Genomic DNA, 19,324 nt, shown 5'->3' with positions numbered 1-19,324 from the left:
GACCTGGTAGAAATTGATAATTCAGCAAAATAATTATTGGTAAATCGTATAAATTGGAGCACCATTAATACCAATCAATAGTTGAAATCGGCGTCCAATCAATTGCACATAATGCATATTTCATACATTTTACTGCTTGCCTGTGTTTTGGGTCTGGCTCAAGCTGGAACCTGGAGAAAGTCACAGGACTCCAGTTTAAATGATGAGGAATCTCGAGCCAGCTGGACTCACAAGCAATCAGATATGTGGCCCCGTGATGTGGCTGATTTTCCCGAAGCCAATTTGCTCATCCACAAAGTTGAGAAACGTTTGGAACGTGTTCACAATAACGACCAACTCAAAAGTCAAGTTGTCGACTATGTTGTTAACCAGTTGAGGCAGTGCAAAACGGGCAATGAAATGGACGAGCATTGTGTGAAGCGTTCAATTGGATATGCCATGTCCTTCATCAATCGCCATCAATATGAATAGCTATAATACAAAAGAAGTATTATATATACGCATAATAAATGCAAATCAAACAAAAACAAGAACATTGTATAAATATATATCAAAATAAAGAAATGCATAACAAATAAAAATGAAAACAGATAATTATTAAATATCATCGGCAGTGTTTTCTATGTTTTAGTCTGTTGCTTGCCAAATTTGGTGTATAGGTTTTCCTTAAATCGCTCCCTGCGTATATCGTCCAACCGGAAGCGTCGCAGAATATCCCGTCTGTCGAATATGGACATAGTTACATCTTGACAATCGCGGGAGGGCAGACAAAAAGTCCAACTGCCAAAGATGGTATCGATGCAACCACATTTCTTACAAAAGCCCATAAAGGTGCCCATCAAATTGGAGTTGAGTCTGCGACAGGATAAGGTTATAGGTCCACCCAGAGTATTAATTGTGTGACCCGTGAAAATCCATTCGGTTATGTTATCTATCATATTATGCACACGAGGAGGCAACGTATCCTGTATTGTTATATTTAATGGGGTCATTTTATTTGTCTTCTCTTCCAGGCGCTCCTTCATTTGAGCTTGGCTAAATTTAACACACTGTCGACGCACTTTCGGTTGATAGCAGGTGGGTTTAATTTCCTTCACAATGGGTTTATTGTCGTCCTTGATGTTGATACGTATGCCAAGCAATAGCGACTCCCAGGAGCCTGTTAATTCACAAGGAGCGCCTGATAAAGAGCAAAATAGTAAGAATTTGTATGCAAACCTTAGTTCTTAGGATTCAGCTAACCATCTGTTGGATCAGGAAAGCAGCAAGGTAGATGTTCTTGTGTACTCTGATTCAAGTTAGCATCTTGCATAGCCTGCAAACGTTGTAATATCTTTTCCAAAATCGGCGCTAAATTCGCATTATTCATTCCCTCTCTGAGACTCGGTATTGTGCTTACCATTTGGCGTCCGTTGGTCTGGCTTGCTTTTTGAAAATCTTTGTAAACTCAGGTGGTGCTTAATACAACACTACTTACCCAAATTGGAGTCCATGCCAGCTATACGCTGAGCCATCTCCACGGGTGACACATTCAATTCCCTGGCCATACTCTCAATCATTTTACCACCGCCTGCCACAGGCACCTGTCCAATTTTATTAACAAGCACTTCGGGAAATGCTATATTTGTGGCTGTCGCATCAAAGTTATTTGGCAAGCTGCGCTTTAGCGCTTTTTCCACATTTATACAGTGATGTCTAGTTTGAAATATTTTAAGGATCTGCTGGAGTTGCGTTTGATTTTTAATGAATGTTGCTGAATGTGTTCCACTTTTTTGCATGGTTTTATTGTTAAGAACAGCCTTTGTTGCATTTGATTCCCCTTCGTTAAGATTTGGGGCATTTTTAGCTAAGACTTTAGGTGCTCCCGATATTGGTTGCTCGGATTTGTCTTTACCATCGGACTTGACCAATGGTATTTCATTCCACACCATTTGCCTTTGCTTCGAGTTCGATATATAATAAGGATTGGAGCCGTCATTCAATGTATTTTCCTTGCTAGTTTCCATCTGTTTGAGATGCTCCTTATTATTATGTGACTTCCTTGCATCTGGCACAACGGCCATGTTGATACCCTTCATCGCCTCACAATGACAAGGAATTAATCCATTAGACATTTTACCCGTATTTCCATCGACAGATACACTTTCTGATTTCGTTGCCTCACAGTGACACGGAGCAGAATCTTTCGATATTTTTGGGCCTCCACCATCGATGGATATTTTAGCGGTCTTCACTTCATCGCAATGACATTGGGTTAATTCTTTAAGTGATTTTCCCTTTAGAAATTTAGGTGGATGCTTGTCCGCCTGCAAAATGCCATGGAGTTTTTTCTTGTAATCTTCATAAAGACCGCCAGTTTTTACTTCGTCCACATTGGGAGCCACCCGTTTGAATTTTTTCGCTGTCTGCCTATGGGCTTGTAAGCTCTTTGGATTATCATTCGCTGTTAATTTATTGGTACTGATTAGACATTCTTTTTCGGGATTCATTTCATCATTGATGGCTTTGACAATATCATCCACAGGATTTGATTGTTTAAGATTCTCAACAATGTTCACAAGCTCATTTAAGGCACTTAGACGAACGGGAGGCACTGGAAATGTGTTCTTCTCGCCGAGGAGGTTAAGACCCTGGGAATCTGATGTTGGGTTTCGCCAAGCTTTCATAAAATCCGTATATATCTGATTTAACTCGACAATGCGCTTTTCAGCTGGATTCATGTCGATTGGTGATTTTGAGGAATCTACCTTGTTTTTTGAAGGCACCTTCGTTTTGGCTATAAGATGGTCCTTATCTTTAAGCTTTTTCATATAAGATTTCTTTTTGACATCTTCCACATCGTTTGAGTTGTTTTCATCGGGTAAAGTGCGTTCAGTTGTGTCATCAAGTTTAAAGGGTGGAGCCAAAGTCATTTTGGCGAGCCTGAGATCTTTGTTGCTTTGCTTATCTGTTTTTATTGGCTTGTCCAGCGTCTTGTGTGATTCGACAAGTTTCTTAATGGTATCGGCATCATTTTCTTCTGCTATAGCCGCTTTTTTGCTTATTTGACCCACATCCAGCTTAACTTCACCACCACCACCACCCCTATCATCCAGCAGTACCCTGTAAGCAGTGTAGAGACGGGGTATATTCACTTTGCTGTTTGTCATTCGCTTCCAACTGACTACTTTATTGGGAGGCGCATTCTGGTTAAGCCTTTGTTGCATGTGGTTCAGTTTTGTTGCATTTGCTGTGGTCGTAATCGATAATAGTAAGAATAGATATATGATTGTTATTCGTAGTCCGAGCTGTAGATCAGGCCAAGCAAACATTTCATTTTGTGCCGCCAATATAATTTAAACATTTGGCAAAATAGCACAAGAGCTTTTACAAATTTATGGAATAATGTAATTATTTTATTTAGTAGCTTCTAAAATTTGTATATGTCCAATTGTAAGCTATCGGACATATAACTCAAAACGACAGTCAAAAACAATCGTAATAGGAAATAAATGTGTCTGTGACGAAAACTAGCTTCTCGAAGTGAACCTTGGGCAGAGATGTTCATTCAATTATCTTTTCCTTAACATAACAATTTTAATTTAAATGCGGACAAAAACGTTTCCTTACATTTCCACCATCATCATTCGCCAGTTGAGTTAAACAGAATAAAAAACTATTTTCCAACAAACGACACCGTCCTAAAGTGTTCCGTTTGCACATTGTATTGAACATAATGACGTACAGATGAATACAAATAGAGTCTTCCTATCTTCAATGATGATCTGAAACAATAAAAAATATGAATAGTGCAAATAATTAAAATAATTTGATAATATGAAATAATAGTGAAATATGCAAAATGAGTATTTTCAAAATTACCGCCACTGCATATCACAAATCGTTGCACCTATCGAACGGTTACCGGTATTAACTTAGTGTGGCAACGCTCTCAATGCAACAGCTGATATAATGTTTATAAATATTCCGCACTTTATGCAATAAAAACTGTTGTTTCTGATTAATAAAAATGCAACGTACGCGTATTTTGCTGAAACCCCGAGCTTCCGAAGTGCTAACAGCTTATTTGAAACAGTGTCAAGAGCCATTCTGGACGTCATATTTTGTAAAGGTAAGTGAGAAAGCGAGCCAACGTAAAATCTCTTTACTAAAAGCCCTTTGAATTTAGTTTAAGGATGTTCAAAACGATCAGCGGGGAATGTCGCACTTTAATTGGACTCTGGAAACCGGCACAAATTATCATATATTACGCACAGCGTGTTATCCATACATGAAATATCATTGCAGCAAGCGTGAATACGAGGATCTCTCACTGGAGGATAAATTCTTTCGCTTTCTGAAAGTAATCAATTTGGGTAAGGATTAAGATATATATATATATATATATATATATATATATATATATATAAATAGTCTATCTGCTATATCAAACCATACTTGTCGCAGGCCTCCCTATGCTATTCTATGGACTTGCCGCAATTCGTCTAATAAGCCACAAAGAGATCGTTCGCCTCAACGATAAGGTGGAGGTGCCTATTTATTTTTTGTACGCCGAAGATAAAGGGTCGAGGTTCTGAATTTCTAATATATTCGAAATCCTGAAATTTAACACTTAAGAATGTTATATTTTGATATGATGATTAAATGGCTGTGGTAAACCCGTTCCCTACAATTTCACAAATAATTTGAAAGACCTCTAAAAAGATTCATTCAAAAAATGTCCACCACAAGTTGTAAAATTGTACACTAAGTTTTATAGAAGAATCTTTAGTTTTCATCCGGTAAACCTATATTTTTTCACAGCGTATCTGGTATATATCTTTATATATGTCAAAAAATAACAACATAGCAACATTTACAGAATACTTGCAACAATAGAAAACAAAAAAAAAACAACAATCAACCATTAACTTAGTTCTTGCAGTCTGTTATAGGATTCTCGCAGGTTTCATCATAGTTGTCCAGCAAAACTGGCTCCAGTGAGGCGCTAAACTGACTAAGCGAACAGGGCGCATCACAATTGGGAATGCTCAGCTCCTTGGGGAATTTGTCCTCGCTGTTAAAGTAGTAAACCAACTAGAAAAAACAAATAAATAAGGCTCAAAATTCACTGACATAATTTTCCAATTTACCTTCACTTCGAAATCCCCATCAGCGAAAGATTTGCTGTGATGCAGTTCAAAAACTAATGCCGCCGCATATTCCGGTAGATTTGCTGTCTGATCCAATATTCCTAGGGAATTCATCACATTCACAAGCGTTACGTCATGCGCTGAATATAGAAATATCTTGCGATCTGGACTTAAATTCTTTCGGCGTTTGTTTTGCATTTTTTTGAGTATTTCGGTGAGAAATGCACCACCCTTAATCCGCTTCATCAGATGCGTTTCCGTAAATAGAGTATAACTCCGTTCAGCCAAAGGTCTAATTTCCTCTGGGTATATATTCTCCGTCCAATCGGGCAGCGTCAGACTAACCTCCTCTTCGGTTTTTAAAGTGGTATACAAAAGTTCCACATCCAGCACAGTGGAAATGTTCTGTGGGATATACAAATCGAATTAGAATAAATAAGAGCGTTCTAGTCGAAAGCATCTGATTAGAAGATACACTGTACTTTGAAAGCTGTAGAATATACATTTGAAGTTGAATTCGTTCTGGACTAAGTATCAATCACTAATCATTTGAAAAACAAACGTTAATATATATAGCAATAAAAATGCTTGAATTAAATACAAAATATTATTTTAAATCATTTTTGTACTTAATATTAAAGATCTTAAGTTCGTCCACTGACTTAGGACTTCGATGCTGACAACACTTTATCGGACGAATCGCCGGACAGATAAATATTGATTAAAAATATTTTATACATATTTGTATATAAATCCTCTTTCATTTGTTTTTCTTACTTTTCCCGTATTTTTGCTGAGTAGTTTGTAGAGCGCCTTGTTTTCCTCATTTAGCTTTCGCAGCTCTGGGGGTGGATTTTTGTATAGCTTCTGTAGAATGTTGTCATATTTGGCACAAGGCTTCTTTTGGGCCAAAAGCTGTGAACGAATCAAGGAAAGTTGTGCACACGAATTTAAAATTTGGTTAGATGGAGCTACTTACAATATCATCGTTGCGGGCTAGGGTGTTTATGGCCACTGGTTGCCAGGGAATTGGCAGCACATTGTTGTTGTCCAGCGGCGGCATCAAACCGGCCAATACGCTTTGAGCGCTCATCTAAAAGATAACTACCAACTGATAAGACACACAGTTTCTCTTATCGCCAGACTAAGTAATATCTATATATCTTATTGACTTATTGACGCACCACACAGCGTTCCGCGGCGGAGCTTAGAACATGCACCTGCTGCTGTGTGTAAATACTATTGGATGGTAATAAGCGATAATAACGCAGGCGCAGATTCCGACCCAAATTGTAAGATTGCAACGTGCCCTTCTGCACAATGAGAGAGAATCGTTATGAATTTATACATAATTTGTATATATTATTAGTTCACCTGTGTGAGCGCTCCGAGTCCTTCCTGCCAATCGTGCGCTGCATGTGGATCGTTCGGATAGAAGCCACTCGGACTTTTGGCACCATGGCGAAACAGCTGTTAATAGAACATTAATATCAATGTAGTTAAGTTGGTCGAAAGTAAATACCCTTGCAAGCTTTGAATATTAGTTCTTTTTAGGCGTCGCTTATCACGCACCCCAAAAATCGAATAAATGTTGATAATGCGATGCTGATTAAAATTTGATCAACTATTAGAAGTATAAGAAAATATATGTTTGAAGAAAACAGAAAAGAAAATGTAATACAAAATATTCATTTAAAATGTATATATTATATATTCGTATGTGCAGTATGTTGTTCTGCTTAAGCGTCATGCCTTATTTTCTTGTTTTTAATGTAAATTTTTGCAATGTTGTAAATTTTGTACAAAATATCCATTTAAGATGAATTGCAACTTTCAACTTTTCTCTAACCTAAACTTTTTTAAATTACATTTTTAACTCAGCCAATGGATCTACACAATTCCACTTTATGTATTTAGATTATTCGCTTTCTTTGCGCTACCTGCTCAGTGACAAAACGATAATAACTCTCTGGAAGGGTATGCAATGAATGCTGTGCGCATTTGACGTGGTTTTTTCGTGTTTTTTAAGCTTGTGCTTACAATTGATATCATGCGTAGCTTTTTGAGACCCTGCTCATCGTTGCTGTCGCCAAAGACAAAGTAAGCCATCATCACAATACATAAAGCGCTGCCCAGTACTATAACTGATATTTTAGTGCCACGCCGTGATTTGCAGTCGAACGGCGACATTTTATTTGAATTTATTGTTGTATTTATTTGACTGCAGTTTATTATAATATATAGACGTATGCACTCGAGCACTTTAGAAAAGTTCACAGCCTAAAAATAGTTTTTTTTATTTTGTTTTTGTTTCGTTTATTTTATGTTATTGCTTGTGCGCGAATAACAAACAATAATAAATACGCAACACAACACGTCGGCAACTGAACAACAACTAAACATCGATAGCAGCTTGGCCTCATAAACTTACAGAGAGCGATAGATATAGAAAGAGAGAACGAGTGAGAGTGAGCGCTAAGAGCGAGAGAGTAAGAGAGCGAAGTCAAACATGTGCTAATAATCAAATTATGTAGCCGTCGCACACAAAGACCCCAATGGGAAATTTAGCGTTGCGCACACGTTGGAACACAGCCAAAGACAACAACGACATGTTCAGCTTATAGCAAATTCATTTTATTTGTATACCCCATCAGATGTTACTTCTATTTTGTAAATTAAACAGCTGCCATTGGAAAAAATAGAAATGTTTTCCATCAGCAAGGGAATTTAATATTAAGCTCGCCTAAAATTAGTGTTATTTCTTGTTTTTTTTTATAATCACGCGTCATTTTAAGACAAAAAACTTGTTAAACATATGGAATATATTTATCTTTATTTTTGTAGCAGGTTCACTTAAAGCAACAAAAAAACACAAATTGGGTGTAATATATAAAAATATATAAGCGTGTGTATGTGGTTGTATATATGATGAATATATGTATAAATATACATGCATATAATATATGTATGTGTGTGTAGAGGAACAGGACTTTGGTCTGTTTCTGATACATGCACAACGCCTCTCATTTAGAGCAGTATAGAGTTGAAAGCTTAAGCAATCCTGCAGTCTAAAGAGAGTATGGGATTTAAAGGACAGTCTATGTTGTTCCATCTGCGTGGTCCTCCTCGGATTCACTGGTTGGCTCCTCGACCAAATATCCCTCCTTAGCACGATAGATGTTTTTTTTCTTGCCACTTTTGTTTGGTTTAATACATGTTTCTGTTGCAGAAGCGTCTCCATTTCCAGTTTCATACTCATCCTCATGCCGGGGATTAGAAATAGTCGGTGGATGGTAACTGGAATGTGGCTGCTCCACGTCCTGCTCACTGTATCCATTTGTGGTTTGTCTTTGGCGACATGGCACCATTTCAAAGACGAGTCCGCTATGATAGTTATTATCGCCAACCATTGATAAATGGTCTTGAACATAACTCAGATAGTTTACAGGACATGTCTCGCAGCTGTTTGAGAAGGGATATGGCATCATTTGATAGATATATTCCCCAGTTTGCGGCATCTCGTACTCGTAATACTCCACGGTGGTGGTAGTGCGATAACCATGACTCGACATTATGGGCTGTAGTTTACAATATTGCTTGCCCACTGAACTTTGTCTCGCTCAGCTCTAAAATTCGTCCCGAATAGCTCGGCCTTCAATCGGCTCGACCTGGTTGACAACGCTCAATGTCAGTCGGACAAAATAGATACGCACTCCGTGATGCCCCAACAAGTAGAACCGCATATACAATTCAAAGAACATCAGAGCTTTTAGTTAATCCACTCATTAAATTTCTTAACTTGCTTGTCTGCTTGTTGGTTTTTGTATGAGAACTGAAGGGTGAGAAATAATTTTGAAATTCAAACAAATTTTGAAATTTTGAACGAAGCAGCAATCTACTGAGAACTGAAACTTACACTTCATCTTGAAAACTCTAAACACCAAATAAACACTGAAATGGAAAAATCTTATCGCTTTAAGCGAAAGCTCCTTCATTTAATGAAACAATATTCAACAATTACCCTATGCACATTAAACAAGCAAGCAAAAAAAATAAAATAAAATAGCATACTTTTGTAGACTGCAGTCAAATTGGAGAAAACTTAATTTCTGTATAAATGTTTATTTAGTTGACTAATGCTGATAATTTATCGCGTAAAAGCTATGAGTTTGGTTCGGATACATACCAATTTACAAATAAGTTACAAACCTTACGTCAAAATTATAATAGCCCCTACAAGGGTATAAATTTATCAACTCAGTTACACATATTAAAATAGCTCTTATATTTTGCACTCTATTGTATCATAGATATATTATTATAAGCCTTAAATTTAAGTACAGTCTTTAGTCCCACTCTTTGTAAGCGTATTTTTTAGGCCCGAAAATTGTCAACTGCCGCCGAGGACATATCGTTCCGTATCCAGTTCTTCATCGGAATACTGCTGCTCTATTCGCTCGCACTCGGTGTGCTTGCTGCAACGTTTGTATATCAAGTATCCACCCCAAACACTGAGTGGCAGCAGGGCCAGCCCCAGGGGCATGAGGAAGAGCAGCAGGAATTCGTTCGGATCGCTGGCGTCGTCGGTGACTAGCTCATCACTGCTGTTATATTCCTCCCAGTACTCCAGGTCGTCATCGGGTGTCAGTACTTCCAGATACGCCTCACGTATCTTATGGCCACGATAGCTAATTGCCACACAGGCATAATAACCTGCATCCCTTAGTCGGACACTATTCAGAATCAGCTTGCTGAGATAGATCTGTGGACTGATGAGCTTCTCGGGCGATGTCGCGAGAAGCTCATAGGTTCTGCCATTATAGCGCACAATATGAGCACTGAAATTGGAGGAGGCACCGCTTGTAGGCTGAAGCACTTCGACAGCGGGCATAAATCCCCGGCGAAACCATTTTATTGTCAGATGCTCCTCGCTGTGCACGCGACACTGGAACACAACACGAGTGTCCTGATTGGCGGTCTTGTTGCTGGGATAGGCATCAAGAAACTCGGGTGCGGCCAGAGAGCTATCTACAATGGGTGGCAGCAATTAGTAAATTATCCCAATTATCGGTTTATCACTCACTCTTCACATCCAGTTGATAAGTGCGCACCAGTTGCACGTCCACTGCCTGCGAGGCATCCCACACATGGGGATTAATGCTGCACTTGTAGAGTCCCGAGTAGCGCTCAGTTACATTTCTCAGCCACAGTTCTGCACGGCATAGTGTGGATTCGCAGGGCAGAGCTGTCCAATCATCGCCAGATTCCAGCTGATAACAATTGTTGTCGCTGCATTGCTAAAAAATAGAAAGAAAATGTCATATAATCGATTATGATTTGGAGTACGCTCTCCGCATGCTCACCTTGAAGTACCAGTGTATCTTAATATCCGCCAGTTTGCGTTCATCCACCAGACCCGTTAGGTTGCATTGCAATCTCACATCGTAACCGGCTTTTTGTTGTATCAGTTCCGTATTCTCTGCGTGGAAACAAAAGATTCAATGCAATCATGCCAAACATCATTTTAAAATCTAAACATCAAATTGTTTTTGCTTTGTGTTAAAAAAAATTCAAATTATCTTATCAAAAAGTGTTGCCAAAAAAAGAACATGAAAACAAATAAAAGCCACTTGCTCAAAGTTGAAAAAATTGCTCAGGGTACACCTTCCATTGAATCAGCATTTGGTGAGACTAGTTTTGAAGAAGAGTGGGGTATATAAATAATTTAAAATGAAGTTAAGCTGAAGTAAGAATAAGCCGATCTCACAGAGTACAACTAAAGATATGAATTCCCAATAAGCACTCGAAGATCAAATTGGCTACATTTTATCGATAACTGCTCACGTTTCTCGACTATCGATATAAGTCGATTTCCGATGGAAAATATAGCTTTGCAATTAATATGTAATGCACCTTGAAATATTTTTGATAAACGCAGGTTTGGTTAACTAAAATGACTTTTGCACTACTATCAGCAGGGTATCTGCTGGTCGAGTTGTCTCAACTAGAGCATTCAAACAAAATTTATTTACTATATTTCATTCATTATAAAAAAGCATACATTAAACTTGTTATTTTTCACACCCACCTGTATAATCAATAAAGTAGCCAAGCGTTGTGGCCAATCCACAGATGCCAAGTGAGAACCAGATGGTCGCTAAACGTTGCAGTTGCAGCTGATTCATAATTTCAATTGTCAACAACAACAACATCCACAGACGCATTTGATTTAAGACAACATTCTTGACATTGTTTTGCACTTTTTAGTTGGTTTTTCATATAGAGGCCTTGTTTGCTAAATGCATATTATTAGAAAATTACAATTGCTTTGGTTTGTTTTTTTTTTATATTTTCAGTATTATTTACATACAAATATTATTCACACACTGATCGATTTGTTTTTGTTTTAGTTTTTATATAGTAAACATTTAGTGCTCGATTCAGGTTTTATTTATTTATTTATTTTACCGTTGCATTTTTCACTGCCTCCTTAGCACACATTTTTCACACATTTTATTGTGCGCTGGCGGCCGCTGAGTGTACAATTTTCATTTGTTTATTTACTTGGCCATTTAAAGGCGGGTGATCCACATACAAATAGATGAGAGCACACACACACAAACAAATATGTGTGTACATAAATATGTGTGTATGTGTGTACATACAAATCCTTGGTTCACATATAAATTATGGCATTTTGGTTTTCATTATTATTAAATGACGACGGGGACCCCATTTATAAAACAATAAATCATAAATGCGATAATGCCCATTTATCAAATCGCTACCCACTAAAAATGTAGGTTGATAGAAGACACTGGAAATAAAAATCGTTTTGCTATTCTATAATATAAAATTCTTGAAACAAAATAATTCACTACGTCAAAAGAATTCTTTAAATATTCTCTGCTAGAAAATATAACATATGTTTATAAACCAAAGCAAGCCCAACAAATTTTAGTGTAAGACTTTCAGTAAGTAAAAAATCGTTATCCGTTTTGTTTAATGTATAAATAAAAACTTCTACAAAATATTACTTATTGCGTAATTTGTTCATTTTAATCACATTTTACATTGAGAATTAAAAACAAATAAACTTTTTATTGATTTACCCTCAACACATTTTTGTGAAACATTTTTCAAGTAAAGCATTATTTCAACCCATTACCAATACGTATATGAATTTTGAATAATTTGGATTTAGTAGATTCACTTTTAATTGGTTCGCAGTTTAGCAACTTTTCATAAACATTTTCCAAGCAATGCAAAATTCATTTCACGCTATTTCCAGCACACGCTTTAACACCAATTTGTATATGGATCGATCCGATGCACGAAATGCTCATAAAAGCGATTTGTCTAAACGCATCGACTAACCTATCCATCTATCTAGCTATCTATCTAGATATCTATCCATCGGACTGATCGGGATCTGTTTATTTAGGTGCTGTTCTCCCTTTGGCTGGCATGATCCATTTCTTGGTTAGATTTATCACAGTTTGCCCCTATTTGATTGGCATTCACTCAATTGATTTATATGGTATCATTTATTAGGCAGCGCTCGTTTCATACTACGAAATATCTATTGCTATTGATAGATAGACAATTTGTTTATGGCCAAAGCAAAAGTTTGAAAACAACGCGGTTTTACAGGCGCCCAGAAACGACAACGTCCGACTTTGACGATCGACTGTTTGGCGTTGGCTGGTTACTTATTAGTTAGTTTTTTTTTTTGTTAATCACTTGACATCGAAGAACGTCGAACTGAAATTGAAACTTGCTGATATGGCCAGAGTTTATTTTTGATGAATGCGCCAAACCGGTACACTGGGAAAAATAATATTGCCACTTTTGTCCAAAGTTTTATTTTGGTTATGTTTAAATTTCTACATTTTAAACTGCTTCGGTTTGAGTTGAGATTGTTCTTATTTTAAAACTGTTGTGTGCTTTGTGTGCTTGTGAGCTGACTACATTTTATTTGTTTTTCATAATTGTGAATATAAACCACGCTCTAAGGTTTTTGGGAAAACACATGCGAATACAAAACAAATGTATTGCTTTTATTAAAAAAACAATTCGATCCATGGCCACACATAGGAAATATATTTCAAGATTTATTAAGAATTTAGACAAGATACAAAAAAAATATATTTTGACAAGCCCAAGGAAACCCACTAAATATTAAGCATAATATATATAGGACTTTTGAAAATTATTATAGCAATATATACAGACTTCATATTCATAGAACTTATTTCATTTTTTTTTATCTAAGTCAAAAAAACCGTTAAAAGTGTATACCGCTTGTACTTTTATTTCGCTGAGCGTAAATACTGTCTGTAAATTCGTTTTTGCTGATATAGGCGACTTCTGTTACCTAATGCCACATCACGAACCCAATTGGGACTCCAATATTGCCATACATTCAAGAGGCGCATCCAAAACCAATGTGTGCAAACATTTTATTGTATTCTTAGATTAGTTTTCTGTTTTCTTCTCCTTTTTTTTGCTTTAGTTTATTTTTTTTTTATTTTTTTTTTATTATTATTTTTTTGTTGGTTTTGTTGTGTTCAACTAGCAATTGTTATTGCTGTTGTTTTTCACTAGGTAAATATTACTCGGCACATCGATCTGTGGAATCGGATTGTTTGTATGCGTCCGTACGATCGGCTGGCTATCAACAAACTACTGTAATACACGAATCGAACAAGTGTTACTACCCCTCTCGGAAGCGAGGTGCTCGCGTTGTCTCGTCCCGGCCCACCTCTCCTCATCTCACCTCGCCTCGTTGGGGAAAACAACAACTAAATAAATGTGTTGTTTTATAAGCAGTTTCGCTTATCGCATATCAATATAAATGCGTAAATATACAGTAGTCGATATAGTGAACCGATATCGTCCGCAGCTAAGTACACACACATAGCTGTACATAGTAACGGGGCACACACTCAACGATTGGGCTACGTCGAATACTAAGCTTTATCGCCTAAACTTTTCGAGTATGAGAGAGAGAGAGAGAAAGAGAGTTGATTGAGTTAGATTAAGAGAGTCTTGTAAATTTCGTATACTCTGTAAAAATTGTCGAATTGTTTATGTAACAGATGACAGAAGATATAGTAGTATTTACTCTATGCTTATTTATGTCCTTATACCTGACGGGCTAACCTCAAGGAACTCAAAGACCACTGACGCTGGAGTTGTCAAATTTGGTGAGTAGATAATATGCAGAGTCTGGAATACCATAAATATATCTTCCCAAATCCCTCAATTTGTTTTAAAGAATGATTTGCAATTTGGTAGATGAACACATTTGAAATGATATTCACATTTCAGAAGAATGGGGCAATAAGTACAGCGATATTCCGCCATATACCTTGCGTACAGATGTACTTACGGTATATACTAGTCAAGTATTCTCGACTAGAGCAACACCCTTAGTTTTTTTTTGTATTTGTATAGACGACCGTTCTTGTTATGATCGACACCCTCGTCATTTGTTTATTTTGGCTGCCTCTTCGGGCTCTCATATTTTTTTTAGTCCGTTAGTTATCAGGTTTCTGAAATTGTGGCCCTCTGTTGCCTTATCAATATACTGCCATATAATAATAAATAGCAGGGAGCCAAGCGGCAGCTTGACGGCAAAACCCGATGGCGTCTATAGATTGCTGCCAATGGCGACAACAACAATGCGAACAATTTGACCAGGCAGTTGAGTCCAATTCTCTCACCATTCCATTCATCGCACACTAGTCCAACAAATCCAAATTAATTCCCAATAGGCTAGACAAATATATATATATATATATAGCAACAGTACCGTTAGAGCCTCTGCACAATACTTTACCCAATTGATAAGTTTCAATGAGCATGTGAAATGATTAGAGCCTTATGTAGATAGATAGACTTTTGGTTGCATGATTAAATAAATAATATTTGTGGATGGGGAATTATGAACAATCCAATTTCCTATACATATAATCCAATCAATGCTTAAACATTTTATGTATAGTCTGTTGAACGGTTTCCGTTTCATATATACGCATTTCAAGAAAAGGACTTCATAAAAATATTAACAATTCAAATTTTACTTTTGCTTTATAAAAAAATTTACATTTATTGCAAGTTAGAGCGTTATACTTTATACCATAGATAAAAATACAGACAATACAAAGAGTGTTATAAATTTGTAGTTAAAGGTGGAATGCATTAAAGGGGATCCTGGATAATTCTGAACGATGTTAGTGTTACTACCTTAAATAGAGTTCAATTGTGTTTTATTCCATAGAATTGTATCTTATAGAACTGAACTGAATGATAATTCCATTAACCCTTTACTTGTGCTATTCAAACAAGAGAAAGCAGGTTTAACATGATAGGTTTTTAAGAACAGAAAACTATTTTTATATAAGTCATGTTGGGTTCTCTTTCCAATTTCGATCATCCCTAACCAGTACATACATGCACTCGTAAATATTCCACTCTACAAAGAATAAACACAATATGATATTCAGATTGCTTTTTTTTTTAGAACTTTACACTTACTTGTTAGAAGAAAAAACCACCCCTGTCTAGACTTCAGTACAATCCTTAAATGCACCTGTAGTTTAGCTCTAAAAGGAATAATCATAATGTGTAGCTGTGTTTATATTATTTGTCCAACTTTGATACTTACACTTCTCCTTTGCCTGCTGTTCCGTTGCTTGTTCTGTTGCTTGCTCCGCTAACAAATCCAACATGACTTCAATCTTTAGATTGCACATATTATTCTCCTCCTCCAAGGCACGAAATTTCTTATTCAAACGCAGCATATCATCAACATCCCCCTTTCTCGCCGAATGCATCCATATACCATCCGCAAATCGCAGCTCCTTGTTGCCCAAGCTCAAGGATATACTACGAAAATCCTCAATATCCTCATTGATAACGGGAAAACCAATGTTACAGCGGTTAATACGAGCTGGAATCGGTTTCGATTCGAATTTCTTGTTGAACAAAGGCATCTTGAATAGGAACTAAATAAATTGAGCACAACACTTGACCAAACAAAAATGGTACATACAAAACGTTACCAGGACAACGAGGGTTGTGGTCATAACAGTAAAATATACCTATATGTATATCTAAGCCTGCCGGAAGGCACTGTCAAAAATCTGTCTTATATTTTTTTAAGCTGTCAAATATAAATTTACTTGATGTACAAAAAAACGCAGTTTGTAGTTTGATTTTCTTTATTTTATTTTTATTTTGTTGTAAAAAAAACCCTTTAGAATGACTGAGGAGGCCAAAAGCTATGCGTTAACCAGGTCTAAACCAAAAATCACAACATACGGAATAAAAGTCATATACATTTTTAACTTTTCTCACTTTTGATCTTCAGCTCTGGTGCTGGGGACGTGGCTAGCTGTGTGGAGCGTTTGGTGCAGGAGACTAGCGAGGATCTGAGGAAGTGTCGCGTGGAGCAGTCGCAGCTCCGGTCGCAAATCACCGAAGTCATAAATGAGAATCAACATCTAACCGGCGAACTGGGCAAATACAAACAGACCATGAGCAATGAGGATTTAAAACAGCGTCTGCTCCTGACCAGCGATGCTCTAGCGAATGCAATTTCCCAAATAGATGTATTGCAAAAGGAACGACGTAGTTTCCAAGCGATGCAGGGATGCGCACAAAGGACTATCAAGAACATGGAGACGGAACTGCAGACATATCGGTCACAAATGCCTCTAGATAGTCACGAGCAGGTGAGTCAAAGAGTAGAGATGGAAGAAATTTGAATAAAGTATAATAAGTTTGTCATGCATAGAAGTCCTCGAGTACTCTTTGCTTTTAATATAATATTTACCTTATATATTTTAGATGACTGAAAAGCATAACAAAATAGTGAAAATGCTGGAGGCCAAGTTGACCAAACAGCAGGAAGCGATGCGCTCGCAATCGGATCTTATCAGGTCTCTCCACGAGAATAAGAAGCGCTATGCCGATCAGATTGAACAATTACAGGCCAAGCTGAAGGCACGTTATGCAGCCGCTCACGAAGATAGCGAGTCCAAGATTACGTATCTACAGCAGCAACTAAAAGAGAGCATTAAGCGTGAAATGGAGGCGATGCGTAAGGTTCAGGAGTCGCTGGGTATCAGCGAGGCAGCCGTGCTCGAGAAGGAGGGTGCTGAAAAACGTGCGGCAGCATACAAAGAGGAGACCAAAACACTGGCGGTCAACATTGGCAGCATCATGGAGGAAGCTGTTAAACGTGTAGACAATGAAGTGGCTCAACTCAGGGACAAACTGACCGAAAAGGATAAAACTATAGCGTCGCTGCGTGACAAGGTGAGGTGAACAGGTATTTATACACTAAAGTGAAACATAAATATCCAAGACCATAACTATGTAATTGCTTCTCGTCATATTTTCTGCGCCCATGCATTTTGAAAGATCTTGAAAAATGCTTTTGAAAATCAAACAGCTATTGTACGTTTTTCCATGGAGATCGGATTCTCCTCTTCATGTTTACTAATCATTCAGTCAGAAGAAGCTGTTTTATATCTGCTTATAAATAAATTTATATCTAAATATCTTTTGCACAGCTCAAAACTGAAGCTGTCGATCACAAGACAACAACGCAAACACTCGAAAGTCGCTACAATTGTCTTAAATCAAAATACAAAGAGACGCTTAAGCAGAATGAGAAACTCGAGATGCATGTGGAAGACTGCAAGAAGCGTCTTATGGAGCTGGAGCAGTGTGCCTACAATGATGAAGCAAATAGTTTGAAAATGTAATGACAAATAATGCAAATTACAGTACATAACTTTAGTATACAATTTAACCGATTTCCAGCAAAAAGGATTACGAGACGCAAATGGAGAACTATCTGCATAAATACAAAGATTTGAAAGCACACTACAAAGACGTTTTAGATGATCTGACTACGAAATTCGAGTGTGCCTATGAGAATGTTAACAAGGAGAAGTGCGAGCTGCAGGCCGAAAATGAGATGCTGAGATCAGCCGGCGTTGAAGGCGACGGCACAGATAAGTGTATATAACGTATATATATATATATATATTTTAAAGTTGCTAGATATATATGTGTACATATCTGTTAAAGTTTTGGGTGTCTATAATAAATACATGTACAATAAAAACAACTATGCAGCAACAAGCTGCGCATTGCGACCGGGAAATAAACTGGGAAACCAATAACTTGGTTCCTCATCTGTTTGTCTATCGATCCAACAGAGGCCCTCGCCCAATACTTTCTCCAATGCGCACTTAGTTCGATATTCTGTCCAGCTAAAAGAATTAAAAGAAACTCATTAAATATGAAGTTTTAAATCAACTTTAAGCTTACCCCAAATCGTTCATGAGTTGATTTTGAGTAACGCAGCCGGATTCTGTATTCGATGCTGCACTTAAAATATTGGTTTCCTCCATGCTCAGCTCGCCAGGAATGGATTGCACAATGTACTTGCCCTTTCCCAATTTATGTACCACGAAACTATTAATAAGGTGCGGGCTTGTAGCAGACTGCAGCGAATAAAGTGTAGTGAGGATTTGCCTTACCCGTTGCCAAAGATGTTCAATTTTTTCGTCGCCATTAGTATGTCCTCCTTTGTGATCTCCTGATGCATGGGACTCTGGCCACGTGCGGCAATCAAGCGACGACGCAGTTCATCCAGTTCCATTAGGCCGCCAGTTTTGTGATTCGCCGCCAGGCAGACGTCCACAACCTGTACACTTAATTCGTAGTAGAAATCACCCATGCCGAGCACACTCCAGAAACCTTTGCCCGTAGCCAAAGGATCAACGCCAATTGCAGCGCACATTTCCTGAAATTGTTTACGAAATTGCGAATTTTTGCGTATGTCATCCTTGTGTTTCATTGCAAACTCCTCTAGCTTGATCCGGAAGACATCCATTTGCTTGGTCATTTGCTCCAACTGGGATTCCTGAATGTCAGCGCCCTTATCCTTGTATTTTTCAGCAGCCAACTTTTGTTGCTGTATGGCACCCAGGCCAACACGGCGGCGCATTTTTAACGAAATCAATCTTATACTTATTATTTTACAAACACAAATCTTGGATCAGCTGTGAAATGAAACATAATAAATTGACTGTCTATCGAATTAGTGATATCGTTTTTTTTCGCGGTTCAGGTTCATTTGACAAATTGTTGATTTTGTTGCTGAAAAA

General features: G+C 37.5%; 9 protein-coding genes across 14 annotated transcripts; 3 read left to right on the top strand and 6 right to left on the bottom strand.

The window, feature by feature from the left end:
- The first annotated feature begins 96 nt into the window (after window positions 1-96).
- LOC6568621 lies at window positions 97-555 on the top strand. Its single transcript, XM_001994390.3, has one exon. The coding sequence runs from the start codon at window positions 112-114 to the stop codon at window positions 469-471; it is 360 nt and encodes a 119-aa protein (XP_001994426.1). The 5' UTR covers window positions 97-111; the 3' UTR covers window positions 472-555.
- LOC6568629 lies at window positions 538-3,344 on the bottom strand. Of its 3 annotated transcripts, none has more exons than XM_032740413.2 (3): window positions 1,478-3,342; window positions 1,243-1,425; window positions 538-1,180 (listed from the first exon to the last, which is right to left on the bottom strand). In XM_032740413.2, the coding sequence occupies exons 1-3, from the start codon at window positions 3,309-3,311 to the stop codon at window positions 621-623; spliced, it is 2,577 nt and encodes an 858-aa protein (XP_032596304.1). In that variant the 5' UTR covers window positions 3,312-3,342; the 3' UTR covers window positions 538-620. The 3 variants fall into 3 exon arrangements, with proteins under 3 accessions (XP_032596304.1, XP_032596305.1, XP_032596306.1); XM_032740414.2 differs by having other exon boundaries at window positions 1,092-1,159; window positions 1,219-1,425; window positions 1,478-3,343; XM_032740415.2 differs by lacking the exon at window positions 538-1,180 and having other exon boundaries at window positions 1,321-1,421; window positions 1,478-3,344.
- A 608-nt stretch (window positions 3,345-3,952) lies between these two features.
- On the top strand, window positions 3,953-4,684 carry LOC116805842 (uncharacterized protein C15orf61 homolog). The gene is made up of 3 exons (XM_032740639.2): window positions 3,953-4,111; window positions 4,169-4,355; window positions 4,447-4,684. Exons 1-3 carry the CDS (start codon window positions 4,010-4,012, stop codon window positions 4,575-4,577), a joined length of 420 nt encoding a protein of 139 aa, XP_032596530.1. The 5' UTR covers window positions 3,953-4,009; the 3' UTR covers window positions 4,578-4,684.
- Window positions 4,685-4,766: 82 nt separating this feature from the next.
- LOC6568630 (lysosomal acid phosphatase) lies at window positions 4,767-7,533 on the bottom strand. Its single transcript, XM_001994392.2, has 7 exons — window positions 7,173-7,533; window positions 6,507-6,602; window positions 6,317-6,445; window positions 6,112-6,225; window positions 5,910-6,047; window positions 5,133-5,537; window positions 4,767-5,076 (listed from the first exon to the last, which is right to left on the bottom strand). The coding sequence occupies exons 1-7, from the start codon at window positions 7,320-7,322 to the stop codon at window positions 4,912-4,914; spliced, it is 1,197 nt and encodes a 398-aa protein (XP_001994428.1). The 5' UTR covers window positions 7,323-7,533; the 3' UTR covers window positions 4,767-4,911.
- Window positions 7,534-8,230: 697 nt separating this feature from the next.
- LOC6568631 lies at window positions 8,231-8,704 on the bottom strand. The gene has a single exon (XM_001994393.1). The coding sequence runs from the start codon at window positions 8,702-8,704 to the stop codon at window positions 8,231-8,233; it is 474 nt and encodes a 157-aa protein (XP_001994429.1).
- Window positions 8,705-9,402: 698 nt separating this feature from the next.
- LOC6568632 lies at window positions 9,403-13,595 on the bottom strand. Of its 4 annotated transcripts, XM_001994394.2 has the most exons (6): window positions 13,510-13,595; window positions 11,601-11,949; window positions 11,221-11,427; window positions 10,496-10,611; window positions 10,216-10,429; window positions 9,403-10,160 (listed from the first exon to the last, which is right to left on the bottom strand). In XM_001994394.2, exons 3-6 carry the CDS (start codon window positions 11,354-11,356, stop codon window positions 9,523-9,525), a joined length of 1,104 nt encoding a protein of 367 aa, XP_001994430.2. In that variant the 5' UTR covers window positions 11,357-11,427; window positions 11,601-11,949; window positions 13,510-13,595; the 3' UTR covers window positions 9,403-9,522. The 4 variants fall into 4 exon arrangements, with proteins under 4 accessions (XP_001994430.2, XP_043070886.1, XP_043070887.1 ...); XM_043214951.1 differs by lacking the exon at window positions 11,601-11,949; XM_032740521.2 differs by lacking the exon at window positions 13,510-13,595 and having other exon boundaries at window positions 9,974-10,156.
- Window positions 13,596-15,253: 1,658 nt separating this feature from the next.
- On the bottom strand, window positions 15,254-16,261 carry LOC6568633 (protein chibby homolog 1). The gene is made up of 4 exons (XM_001994395.3): window positions 16,202-16,261; window positions 15,805-16,132; window positions 15,675-15,742; window positions 15,254-15,612 (listed from the first exon to the last, which is right to left on the bottom strand). Coding segments are annotated over exons 1-3 (354 nt in total). The 5' UTR covers window positions 16,226-16,261; the 3' UTR covers window positions 15,254-15,612; window positions 15,675-15,740.
- Window positions 16,262-16,313: 52 nt separating this feature from the next.
- LOC6568634 (kinectin) lies at window positions 16,314-18,279 on the top strand. The gene is made up of 5 exons (XM_001994396.2): window positions 16,314-16,435; window positions 16,510-16,873; window positions 16,989-17,459; window positions 17,717-17,907; window positions 17,970-18,279. The coding sequence occupies exons 1-5, from the start codon at window positions 16,401-16,403 to the stop codon at window positions 18,175-18,177; spliced, it is 1,269 nt and encodes a 422-aa protein (XP_001994432.1). The 5' UTR covers window positions 16,314-16,400; the 3' UTR covers window positions 18,178-18,279.
- Window positions 18,274-19,218, bottom strand: LOC6568635 (vacuolar-sorting protein SNF8). The gene is made up of 3 exons (XM_001994397.3): window positions 18,695-19,218; window positions 18,483-18,629; window positions 18,274-18,424 (listed from the first exon to the last, which is right to left on the bottom strand). Exons 1-3 carry the CDS (start codon window positions 19,162-19,164, stop codon window positions 18,280-18,282), a joined length of 762 nt encoding a protein of 253 aa, XP_001994433.1. The 5' UTR covers window positions 19,165-19,218; the 3' UTR covers window positions 18,274-18,279.
- Window positions 19,219-19,324: the final 106 nt, after the last annotated feature.

This window comes from Drosophila grimshawi, unplaced genomic scaffold (assembly GCF_018153295.1).
Source record: "Drosophila grimshawi isolate 15287-2541.00 unplaced genomic scaffold, ASM1815329v1 contig_311, whole genome shotgun sequence".
Lineage (NCBI taxonomy): Eukaryota > Metazoa > Arthropoda > Insecta > Diptera > Drosophilidae > Drosophila > Drosophila grimshawi.
This window is presented reverse-complemented; position numbering and strand designations above follow the sequence as displayed.